The sequence below is a fragment of the Papio anubis genome, chromosome 11 (assembly GCF_008728515.1).
Source record: "Papio anubis isolate 15944 chromosome 11, Panubis1.0, whole genome shotgun sequence".
NCBI classification, from domain to species: domain Eukaryota; kingdom Metazoa; phylum Chordata; class Mammalia; order Primates; family Cercopithecidae; genus Papio; species Papio anubis.
Window position 1 is genome coordinate 5373807 of NC_044986.1, and position 13067 is coordinate 5386873.

A 13067-nucleotide genomic window follows, 5' to 3' on the forward strand; every position below is an offset into this window, starting at 1 on the left:
CTGATAAAACTAGATATTTTAAATCAAATCAAATAAAGACTCTACAGCATACAATTAAAAGTTGTTATAAATTGGTATATTTAAAAAAAATATTTAAATGCATATTATTATACATTTAAAAGCTGACCCATGAGGTATGTTTGAAGCCCAAGAAGCAGAAAAAATACTTCTGGTTACTAAGGAATTTTAAGTCTATTTGGGCAAATCTACAGCTCAAATTCTTCTTAATGGAAAAGACTTAATACCTCTCCCCAATACTGGGAACAAAGCAAGGATTTGTCCCACTCCTATTTAACATTATCCTGGAAATCATAGCCAATGCAACAAGTTAGGAAAAAGAATTAAAAGATAGAAGCATTGAAAAGAAAAAAAATAAAACTTTATTCTCAGATGACATAATAGTCTACAGAGAAAATACCAAAGGATTCAAAAATAGCCACTAGAGCCACTAGAGGCAATATATAAGTTAAGGTCACAAGGTGCAAAGTACTAATACAAAAAAAAAGATTTATATATACTAACAACAATTATAAATGAAATGTATAAGACAGTCTATATAATACCAAAGCATCTACTAGGGCAGCTATATAAAACAACTGGGGAAAGTCTGTTGAATAACATATTAAAGCACAGAGGGTTTCCAGGGTGCAGTGGAACCCAGTATAACATACAGCACGATGGCAGGGGATTGAGAGGGAATCGGTTTTTGGGCAATAAATGATTACTTGAGGATCACTGCAGATAGGGGAACTGCTCTTTCGTAGGAATAACTTATTACAAGAGTACATCCTTTCCACTCTCCGAAATGAATCAGAAAAGATGCTAAAAAGAGTGACTCGTGGTGTTTGACTGGAGCCAAGTGAGGAAAGAAGCCAGGAATGGAAGTTATACCTCCAATATCTCAAGAGGATTGATAGAAATGATCAATCTTCCAATGCAATGCTGATTCCTTTTTTTTTTTTTTTTGAGACGGAGTCTCGCTCTGTCGCCCAGGCTGGAGTGCAGTGGCCGGATCTCAGCTCACTGCAAGCTCCACCTCCCGGGTTTTATGCCATTCTCCTGCCTCAGCCTCCGGAGTAGCTGGGACTACAGGCGCCCGCCACCTCGCCCGGCTAGTTTTTTGTATTTTTTTAGTAGAGACGGGGTTTCACTGTGTTAGCCAGGATGGTCTCGATCTCCTGACCTCGTGATCCGCCCGTCTCGGCCTCCCAAAGTGCTGGGATTACAGGCTTGAGCCACCGCGCCCAGCCGATTCCTTTTAATGTAAAATAAAACCCAATGCTATGCAGAAGTTTCTGGAGCGGGGCTGCAGACAGCGGCAGCAGGCTTGAGTCAAACCAGACTAAAATCACAAGGGAAAAGACCAATTTTGGTAGTACCTGTTGGCACTTTGTCAATGGTTGCACGATTGACAACCCCAATCAAACACAAATCATAATTTGAAATTAAACTTGGGGCTAACTTTAAAAACTAAGGCAAGAATACACTGAACTCTTGCCTTATTGTGCAGTGGTGCAATCATGGCTCACTACAGTCTCAACCTCCTGGGCTCAAGCAGTCCTCTTGCCTCAGCCTCCGAAGTAGCTGGGACTACAGGTGTGCACTACAACATTCTGCTAATTTTTGTTCTACAAATAGATCATGTATTTTATTGGTTTGTGGCTCACACATGATAGTGTGAAACCACAACTATCAGTTTCTTAAAGAATTAGAGCAAAGACCAATCATAATGTTCTCTAAAGTAAACCTTTACCCAGTGAAGACTTCCATTAGGCCAATACTGTGACGCCGATGGCTACTGTAGTATTGAGCTACAGGTTTGAAACTGTGAAAGAGGAACATTTAAAAGCTGGGGGTTGGGGAGGTTGGTTCGAGCAGACAGATTCGCGAAGTGGGGTCAGTGAGAAGCTGACACAATGTCCTTCCACTCACTGGAAAGCTTCCTGTTGTTCTCTTGAACGGGTAAGGGGAAGGAGAGACGAGTTTAGATTTATTGGGCTGTGGAGTGCCTTGGACGCTGCTTGTGGGGTTTCTCCAACATCTAACAACTATCCTAGTAGGTAAGGCAAAACCCACTTTACTGTTTTTAAATTTTTATTTGTTCATTTATTTTTTGAGACGGCGTCTCGCTCTATCACCCAGGCTGGAGTGCAGCAGCGGGATCTTGGCTCACTGCAGCCTCTGCCTCCTGGGTTCAAGTGATTCTCCTGCCTCAGACTCCTGAGTAGCTGGGATTACAGGCACCCACCACCACACCTGGCTAATTTTTGTATATTTACTAGAGATGGAGTTTTGGCATGTTGGCCAGACTGGTCTCCAACTCCTGACCTCAAGTGATCTACTCTCCTCGGCCTCCCAAAGTGCTGGGATTATAGGCGTGAGTCACCAAGCCTGGCCGGCGAGACCCACTTTAAAGATGAGGACACTGAGGCTTGGTGAGGCTCTGGACCAGCATCACAGAGTGAGGAGACAGGGCAGCGGTGATGCCTTCCTGGGGCTGCTGAGCCCACTCCCGGCTAGGCCTCCCGGGGGAAGCCATCCTACATTGCAATGTACGTTTGTCTGCTTGTTTTATTTTATTTTATTTTCTTAAATTGAGAGAGGGTCCCACTCTATAGTCCAGGCTGGAGTGCAGTGGCACGATCATATCTCACTGTAGCCTTGACCTCCTGGGCTCAAGCAGTCTTTCTGCCTCAGCCACCCCCCGAGTAGCTGGGACTACAGGCGTGCACCACCATGTCCCACTAATTTTGTAGTTTTTGTAGAGACAAGGTCTCCTGATGTTGCCCAGACTGGTCTCGAACTCCTGGGCTCAAACGACCTGGCCACCTTGACCTCCCAAAGTGCTGGCATTAGAGGCGTGAGCCACTATACCCAGTCTTGTCTGCTTGTTTTGTTTGTTTGTTTGTTTGCTATATCTCCTTCCTCCCAGTGAAGCTGTAATTCCTTTAGTGTAGGAATGGTGTTGGAAAGGCATTCTGCAGATGGCAATAATGATACTGGATTATTCCTCAAAATCCTTTCCAGTCCTAGAGAGTGCTTCATTAAGTTCTCTGCTCCAGAAAGGAAAGCCCTGGGATGGCCATATATTTACTGTGGGAGAAGTGGGTCTTTGGAAGTAGCCTGGCCCACAGAGGCCTGGACCAGCCTGGTCACAGAATTGGAGCTTTGGCTGGTGAGTCCCTGGAGCTCACAGCTGCAGCCACTCTGCTTCCACGGAACAGAGGCAGGGAGGAAGCCCGACAAGGCCCTGGGAAAAAGGCAGTGTGACAACATTGGAACAGGGGAAATCCGCCCTTAGGAAGGGGGGCAGGGGCAGGCAAGGTCAGGCCAGTGAGGGCGCCCACAGGAAGCGGCCGGGCTGCTGGGTTGGCTCCCGATTACTCACAAGATATGGAAAGACCGAGCGACGTTATTGTGCATCCTAACCTTGCAAAGAAGAAAATAAAACTACAGCGTTTAGAATCAGTCCCTTGGAACTATTCCATTTAAGGGAAACATTCAAATTACTTCTGAAATGAACAGAACTGGCCAATCTTTCCAAATTCAGACAAAAGGAAAATGCCTTTTATACATACCCTTGGCCTAAAGCGCCATAAGCATTCGAGTGGGCAGAATGTAGGTTGCTGAAGTGGCTTGCATAGCATGTGTATCTCCAAGCTACTCTTTTAAATGAGTAGCAACCTGCAAGAATTTTTTGGAAGTGCATTTACATTTTATTTTAACATGTTTACCTACACGTTTCTACGTGTATATCTAAAATGTGAACTTTTCATGATGTATTACAATTTTATAAAGAAAGGATACAAGAATAAAACTCCACTTCATGCTGTTAAATGCCAGTGATACTGACCTTGAAGCAGTCTTACTGTGAATGACCAGCCCCCGGAGCCAAGTTCCTCAATCCTGGCTGCCTTCTCTTGGACTCCAGTTTTTCCCCAAAGACACTGAGTTGTCCTGATCAATTAGAACACTGGGGTAGCAAGAACTGTCATTCACCCTCAATCACAGTAACACTCAAGCACCACGACCATTACTTTAGATGAACTGGTAAAAGAGCAGGATCATTACTCCAAATAAAATAATAACAGAGACCTCATCACTTAAATGAAGTGCAGTGGGAATGGACGGAACTGCAGCCACGGGCCCTGTGGCTGTCTCTGCATTCTAGCAGACAACTACATTCTGCTTCCAGTGGGTAATTCAAATGATGGAAGAATGCAAAACGTTTCTGAATCATCTAGGCTTCAGATTCGCACTGACGTCATACTCACAGCTTCCTTGTTTACCTTCCAGGCAACAGTAAAGCTGTTAATGTCTATATTTTCTAATGCATGAAAGACAGGACAGAAGGAGCTACTGAACTTGGGGGAAGAAGCCCTCCCTGAAATGAAGAAGTTTAGTAGAATCTGATCCTGCCTACCCCACAGCCTCAAACCACCTTGAAAAGGAGATGAAATCTTTAAAACAATGTTGCTAAGGCTGGGGAAAAAAAAGACCCATTTTTCTCAACCATCCTTTTTGCCAGTCTACGACAGACGAGCAGGACTTCTAAATATTTGGCAACTTTTAGAAATTATTCATGGGCAGCTGCTCAGCACAGATCCACGTGCATCTCTGCCTGCCTCTCAAGCTCCCTCCTCCCCCGATCAAGGCACATACTCTCTAATTACTCCACGGTTGAGGCACCCTCTTTGGATTAGGAAACATGCAAATTAGAAAGCCAGACAAATCCTTCTTTGCAAGTACAAGTGTCTGCTGGTTTCCATACTGCCTCGTCTGTCTATGCCATTATTATCAGCATCAAATTTGGAAACATGGCAATTTGATTCCGGGCTCCCTTCCGAGGTGTAGGGGTGCCCTCCAAGCCCCAGACGGGAGAGCTAGGGATTTGTCCACCTCTTGGCGCTGGGCATGGACACTTCTCAGATAGTGACAGTCACGGTCATGTTTTTTTAAAAAAATCTTTGCCCAGTGAGTAGCTTCTTGGCAGGGGCTCTAGTGTTTGAGGACAGGGATGGATGGTGTTAACAGCCACCAAGAGAAGACCCTTGCAGAAGAAACAGTCACTGTAAGGACAGGAACTTCATGCCAGACTCCCCGCTAAGCACCCAACAGGGATCACTGTATCCTCTCAATACTCACATGGGGAGTTTGTTATTAGACCCACTTGGCAGAGGGGAAACTGAGGCTCAGAGACATAGGGTAGCTTGCCACAAGGACTCCCCACACTGGGCAGTGCAGTGGGACTCCGGAGGAGCAGTCCTCGACAACAAGGCCCGTTTTATTCCCCTCGACCTCCCTCGCTCCCCCAGTTGGGCTCAGACTCTGAAATGTACTCAGGACAGGCTTGCTGGGCGCCTGACGCTCATGGTAACTGAGCACGCCAAAGATGTTTTTCTTGAGCTAATGCCTGTTCAGTGAGCCCCAGAGAAAACGATCTCTAATACTCAGACATGTTGTTAAATCAGTGTTTGCAGGTTTTCTTTTTCAGAGTGCCGATTGGAAACACCTGACTTTCACCAGGTGCCCCCCCCCCAGGTCTGCGATGAGGCTAAGCACATGTGTGAAGGGCCTGGTTGGTGATGATCTTGACACTCGGCTGTCCACGGTAACCTGTGGCCAGAGGCCAGGGCAAAGCAATGCTCACTAAGGCAGAATGGATGAGCTCTGGCATTAAATAATTATTCAGAAAGATCATTTTATGATGAAATAATAATAATAATTGTTCACGAATAAGGGAAATAGCATGTTTGCTGATGAGATTGGCATGGATGAGAAGAGTAGCGTGTGTTGGTAAACAGCCCTCTGCATTGCTTAACAGGTTTGGAAGCTCCCAGGAAGAGCATCAAGTCAGGCAGACACCACGGTGATCCACCTTCCAGAGGCCGCTCACTCACACAACCGTGTCTCACAGGCTCCAACACAGCACAGTCCCCCTGCTTCCCGCATGCTGCTCCCTGCCCCACAAAGCCTGTCTCACCCAAACCCACTAGATGCCATGTGATCCAGTAGGTCAAGTGCTACTCGCTCCTCGACGTCTTTTCTGAGCCCTGTGGGCCACCATGATTGTATCCCTCCTGGTGCCCAGCTGTTCCCTGCCCGCCCCTTCCATCTTTCTGTGTCTTCACAGCATCTCCACAACAACACAGTACAGTAGGACTCTGGATTAACATTAAGGATGTTTGCTGCCATTTCAGCTGCGCTATGAGGTGGACAGGTATGTTCCACACTTTACAGATGATGAAGGCAGGTGCAGACCCACCCCCAAAGACAGAGCATCCATGGCTAATTTGCTGGTTTCTGAATAGAAACCCTGTTATCTCTGACTTGAACATCTTCAGTATATGAAAAGTTCTGTGCGTGTACCAGAAACTCATAGAATACTAGTTGAATGAGTACATCAATATGCTAAACCGGCCATTTAACATTAGTGAGCATCTACTAGGTGCTAGTTCTGTGCCAATTGCTTAGGATTTAGAGATTAAAAACATACAAGGACAGAACCCCAAACTCCTTACCCTAAAAGAAGTCCGGAGGACAGGCTTATAAACAGATCATTGAAATGCAGGGGTGAGCAGTGCTAGGTTGTGGCAAGCCAGCAGCCATGAAAGACAGAAGCAGAAAATTTACCTGTGTTTGGCCAAAGTTAGGGCATCTTTCTCAAGAAGAAAATTCCCAGGAAGAACACATGAACAAAAGCAAGGAAGCCAGAGAGTGTATGGAACATTCTAGAAACGGCAAATAAGTTGGATCCTGGCTTTGACCTTGGAACAAGTCATTTAATGGTTTTGAGCCTAAGTTTCTTCATCTGCGAAATAGAGATAATAATATTTACCTGCTGGGTTAGTAAAGGAGGTAAGGACCCGACACCGAACTCAGTATAAGGCCTGGACCAATAAATCACTACTGTTAGCCTGGCATGTGAGGTGGGCAGATCCTGGAATGCTGCAGAGACCTTTGGCTTTGGGCTGAAGCCACAAGGGGGCTGCAGAAGTCTGCAAGCCTGGGCGTTCCCATTCTGCTCTCTGCAGAGAAGGTCACTGTGATGGCTGCAGAGAAGAAGAAGGGACAGGACCAGGCTTGGCGTGGACTGCGGATTCCTGACTAATGAGGCCACACCTGTGGTCCAGGTGCAGGATGAAAAGGTGTTCTCAAGGGCAGTGGTGGGCGGCCGGGGGTGGGGGCAGCTATTTAACGATAGAGGAGGCAGAGCTCACAAGCTTTGGAGGCATGTGAGAAGTGGGGAAAGGGAAGGAAGCTAAGGGTGACTGTGGGCTTGGCTTGGGGGCCTGGGTGAAGTGTTACCATTGACAGAGGGGTTCAGACGCAGAGCTATCAGGAAGTGGTGCATCCTTCACAGGTGCGCATAGGACATTACCAAGACTAAGAAAATGTATTAGCATGAGAAAAGGGGAGACCTATCCTGAAAACAGATCAATTTTTTTTTCAGGAATATGGTACTCAGAGCAGAGATGTTTGTTAGATATTCCTTAGGAAGATTCTGAAAATTAGGAAAGCTGATGAATGAAAAATCTGCCAATCAACTAGCCACTTTGCTGAAACATTTGCAAATATTCTTGGTTTAATGATCCTCCACCCCACAATAACTGCCTGACCGGAACCATTTAAACTAGTTCATAAATAAGAATCCCTGTAAAATGCACAAAAAAGAGGCGAGCTTTAAAACAAACCAGAGATAACAGAGAAGATTCTGGGTATCTGTTATATCATCTCGAAGAGGAAAAGCTACACGTCTCCATTTAAAATAGAGCTCATAATAAAAGGTAAGCTGTCAGGGAATTCACAAATCACTGTGCTCCTAACAGAAATGTGTCTAGGCTTGATACGCATTGCTGAGGACAAGCACCTATTTTTCCCCACCACTGAAAAAGTTCTGTGAACCAGTAATGAATCCCTCCTCCACATAAAAGAACACTGCAGTATTCATTTAGAAACAAAAACAGCATTATAACAAAAATATGCAGCGCTCCATTCTGGAACAATATACTGCAACAAAAGTGTAATGTTTGACAGGCATTTTGTTTTGTCTACCTATAAAGGTCAGCTCTCCTCTTCCACTGCTAAGCAGTGTATCCGTCATTCTCAAGGAAAATTATTTTATTTCTTTACAACTCAAGGAATCATCCCAAAGTGTATGTGCTCAAGACGCTGCACCGCACAGCCAGACGGTCCCAGGCCTCTGTGTGATGTGGGGACATTAGAGGCCGGTGGTAGAGGGGGCTGATGTGTATCTGCTCATACCTGCAGAACCCCAGGCCTCCCACCTGCCACCTGCATGGCTGCTGGTCTCTCCTATAATCCATAGTCCGAGGGAGGGAGAAGCAGCAGCATGTGCTCTCCAGCCAGATCCCTGCCCACTGGTGACCTTGGGCAGCCCTTCTACCTCTCTGTGCTTCAATGGCCACTACACATGAGGTCACTGATACTTACTGATGATCCACAGCATCATGGTAATGATCCAGTGAGAGAACGTTGGGTGGACGAGCTTGGAAACAGTGGAGGGTAAGGCCCAGGTAAGGACAGAAAGGCTACTGTTCGCACCCTGGGGTTGGCCGTGGGTGGGGTCACATGCCCAATGGTCAGAATAGCACCACCTTGCTACCTAAAAATCACATTTATGGGGACAAATGGTCCTTGGAGCACAGTGCTAGACACTGTACATACAGGATCCTGTCTGATCCTCACGGCCACCCTGAAGTAACATAGTAACATGCATGAAGTCACGTGGTCAACAAGAGGTTGAGCCAGAAATCAAATCCAGCCAGATCTGACTCCAAATCCCACGTTCTGTGCCATTGGGCAACAATGTCCTCAACATTAGGAAAACCCTGGGCCCTTGGTGCCTGGGCCAGGAATCGCTTCCTGGGAGATAAGCTGTGTGTGGAGGAGCAGTCCCCAGGCAGCGGTCAGGGGAAGTGGTCACTGCCCAGCAGACCACAGACAGGACACTGACAAGGATTCCTCCTCCCCCGTGTTACCCTCATGATCAGGCAGCACCACGGCTTCAAAGCACACAGTTTATAGGATGTGCCCCTGCCTAGGATGCTGAAATACCATCTTCCCACACAGCCCCAAACTCATCTAAAAGTCACACGCAAATTGAAAAAAAGTTTCTGCTGGGCTTCTGTAAACTAGGCTGGGTCTCTGAAAAGGTAAAAGCTCTGAAAGTTGAATTTAGGAAAACTGCCTGAAGTTCAATGCTGCAGCTGAATCTGCCGGGAAGTCTGAGGTCTGAATATGCTAAGGGAAAGCTCTCCCGGCGCCCCTGGCCATCCCAGCAGGAACCTCTGACCGGCCTGAGCGAGCCACCCACATGGCTGGCCGGGCTCTGTAGCCAATGGAGAGTTGAGAGTCTCCTTCTAGAGCTGCCAAGATTCTAATAAACCTCCTTCCGTTTACGCTAAACTGCAAATTGCACATGCTGGAGACTTTCCCCAGGAACTGCCTTGTGAGGGACAAGTGCTCACTGCAGGCCAGGATGGGCACATCTGACCCTCCTTACCCCAGTGCTCGTTCTCTAAAGGAACTGGAATGCGCTAGTACCTGCGAGGACAGCAAGGCCGGGGCACCATGCACAGGGCTCTCACACCTTAGGGCAGCACCGAGTGAAAACACTGGGCAGGCTTCATCTCACCGACTCCTCCACACAGTGCGGAGAGCTGAGAAGGGCCCTCCCTGCCTTCCAGAGGAGGAAGCAGAAGCATCGAGAACATGGAGACGCCCTCCACGGGGGTGCCAACCCCCACCCTACCCCAGGTCTCTTACTGTAAGCTCCGTGTTCCCAACAGTTCCCTGATACTTCGTCTTGGGCTGGACTCCCTATGCCCACTGGGGTCCTTTTTTAGGATGTGAATGTTTGAAGTGAACCGTTTGTTCAAATGTACCAGCCCCAGTGTGAGCATCACATTAGCTTTGTATGGACTCTTGACAACATGAAGCTCTCAGTCAGGTCATACGGAGACTCCCGACCTAACTTTCAGTTCAGTGAGACTTACAGGCAGGGTCTCTGCATAGGACAAAGGACACAGAGACCTCTGCCGCCGTGTGTAGATGGTGAGCACCTTCCTGGTTCTGCCACCGATATGGGACAGGATAATGATTGCAGTTGATTTTGCTACATCAATTAATTTTAATGACATAGAAGCTTATCCAACCATGAGTCCCAGATAAATTTAACCTGGAGGGATGGTTTATTTTTGAAACGACTAATCATTCAAAACATAATTGAAATGAAATGACCCTTCCCCAGTAAACGATTCCTATGACATGAATAGGAATATGATCCACCTAAGATCTTCCATAGTAACAAAGGGAAAATACCAGGTGATCTTTTCTGTGAGCGCAGCCATGATGGAAACTTGAGTGTCCATTAGTCAACTTAACTCATTGTAGGATTAACAAAAGAATAGTCCAAACTGTGAGTTTTCAGAGTTTGAAATAATAAAACAGGAGTTTTGTAGGAGGTTCGTAGGCATCATTTCATCTGTGGCTATACTATGTAATCCACTGCTCAGCAGGTATTTATTGAATGCCTACTGTGTAGATGCTTTAGGATACATGAAAAAATGCAACAGATGAGTTATCAATGGTGTGAGGGGAAGGTCTGTACCTGGGGACAGGTAATGAGGGAGGAGAGCTCAGCTGGCCTCACAGGACAGGAATCCAGTCCTGGGGTGGGTAGAGGGTGGGAGGACATTCTAGGCTTGGAACTCTGATTCCAACTAATTCTGCAAATACAACCCTTTCATCCTCAAAGCTGTGCTTACACTGAAAATACCTTACCGTCCTTCCATTGGATTGGCTAGCTTCTGAGATTTAGGGTGCTCTTGGGTGGCAGCTGAGCTCCTGGAGGCCCTGGAGGCTCCCAAGGACCTCATCATCGTGGGGTGTCCCCACCCAAGTTCCCTTCCTTTTGTGTCTCCCAGCTGGAGTCTGGGAGTGTGGGCTGGACTCCCAGGCCACTGCTGGCCTGGGAAAAGCCCTTGGTTACTGGCTCTTTTTTACGCGTGTGTGTAAATACTTATATAAAAAACGAAAAAAGAACTAATGTTCAACATTTTGAACATTCAGCTTGAGGTTACCAAAAGAATCCAAATTCTGGAATTTCTGTGCAAAGGGAGAGAGGAGACAGCTTCGCCTCCTCAGCACCAGGGTTTCTGAAGAGCTCGGGACCCAGGGTCCCCATGGCCAGCAGCCCGAAGAGCAAAGCCATGGATGCTCCCAAACCAACAGGCTCTTTCATGAAGCGCAGGAGGCACGTGCCAGCATCTCACACAGAATTCCTGCTCACCATGATTCTCCAGATGTATAATTTTGTAACAGAAAAGACTCCCAGTCTGACGGTCTCCTTTACATGTGATATGACAAGAACACACAAAAAGCTCATGTCTGCATCATCCCCCCGCCTTTTCTTCTTTTTAGGCAGAGTATCGCTGTGTTGCCGGGGTGGAGTGCAATGGCCCGATCTCAGCTCACTGCAACCTCCGCCTCCCAAGTTCAAGCAATTCCCGTGCCTCAGCCTCTCAAGTAGCTGGGATTACAGGTGTGCACCATCATGCCCAGCTAATTTTTGTATTTTTAGTAGAGAGAGGGTTTCACCATACTGGTCAGGCTAGTCTGGGACTCTTGGCCTTAAGAGTCCTGTCTCAGCCTCCCAAAGTGCTGGGATTGCAGGCCTGAGCCACCACAGCTGGCCCATCCCCTTTATCCTCACGGCGACCCTGCAAAGGCACCAGGATGTCTTCACAGCACCTGCCCTCTCCACGTCCTGAGCCCAGCAGCAGCATTGTGCAGAGTGAATGGAGGACTCCCTTTGTCACTCCAGGCTTGCCCTTTCCATTTATGTTCTTATTATGGGATATCCACTAAAAAGAGATGGTGAAAGAAATGGAGCAACAGAATGCAATTCCAACTCCACGGTGTTCGCCTTCCGAATTTAGTGTTGCACTATCATAGCCTCAGATTAGTATTTTTTAAAGGATTGACACACGCTATGGAAATAGAAAGGGGAATTCTCCATCTTTTGGGGGTGAAAACCATTGTTGGAAACCCTGACTGAATCATTTAGGCTTACAAAATAAAGTTGTCTTAGAATGTAACACCAGGAAAGTGTTTATATTTCCTGAAAAACTAGGGACATTCTTTGAATCAGACTAGAACAATATAAACCATTGTGTTTCAATTTTGCCTTGTCAGCCAGGAAGCTTAAACCAGAACTTAATGCACAATCACAATCACTTCTTATCGCCAGGGAAAGGGAGCTGGCATTTATACTACAGTCTGCTCATGCAAAGTGCTGCCACAACATATTTTTAAACTTAATGCTCACAACTACCCAGTTATTATTACTCTGACTTCACAGATTAGAAGCCCAGAGTTCAAAGAAGAAGTCAGGAGTTCAGTTATTTGACAAGCAAGCGGTGAAGACAGCGTCCATACCTTAATCCACCTGATTTAGGAACCACCCTGATACAATGCTCCTTCCACAAACTGCCTCAAACATTTCTGTGTGGGAAACAGCATGAATTGCCCAGAAAGAATGATCTGCAGAATGGAGATTGGGGAGGCCCCCTGCCCTGGGCTCTGGCTGACTGCTCCCAGGACATTGGAGGCAGAATTCACCAGATAGCCTCAACGGGGAAGTGTTTTTGTTGTGTAGACCCTGGGGCTGGAAGGCAGTGATCTATTTGGATGGCTGTGTCTTCACTGGACATCAGGTTTCACACGGTGGCCCTTGTACAAGAGGACATGTGAATGTCACCTTCCTCTCCCCCCACCAAACCTAACAGCAACTTCCTCTCTTCGTTGTCCTGAGTTATTTACTCAAGCCTGGAGTGCAGATGACTTCAGCATTCAGAGAACTTTCCAACAACATAGGAACCAAATTACCCTGTTGAATTCATAGATATGCCACATTTAAATGACATTTACATGGCAGGAATGCCTTCCTGAACACACACAGTATGTGAGCTGGCCACCATGTGAACCTGCCTTTTGAGGACTGACTGCTAAGACAACTCTGTGATCTATATCCAGGGACACAC

At 46.7% G+C, this 13067-nt stretch overlaps 1 protein-coding gene across 3 annotated transcripts in view; it reads right to left on the reverse strand.

Moving 5' to 3' along the window:
• PTPRE (protein tyrosine phosphatase receptor type E) overlaps window positions 1-13067 on the reverse strand; it is a 180948-nt gene that overhangs the window by 105259 nt on the left and 62622 nt on the right. Inside the window, exon 1 of one of the 3 annotated variants that reach the window (XM_021943840.2) lies at window positions 3579-5925. The exons of the other annotated variants lie outside the window; for them this stretch is intronic. Within the exon in view, the coding sequence (XP_021799532.2) occupies window positions 3579-3647 (69 nt within the window). The 5' untranslated portion in view covers window positions 3648-5925. Of the gene's footprint in view, window positions 1-3578; window positions 5926-13067 lie in introns of those variants that run through there. 3 annotated transcript variants of the gene reach the window in all.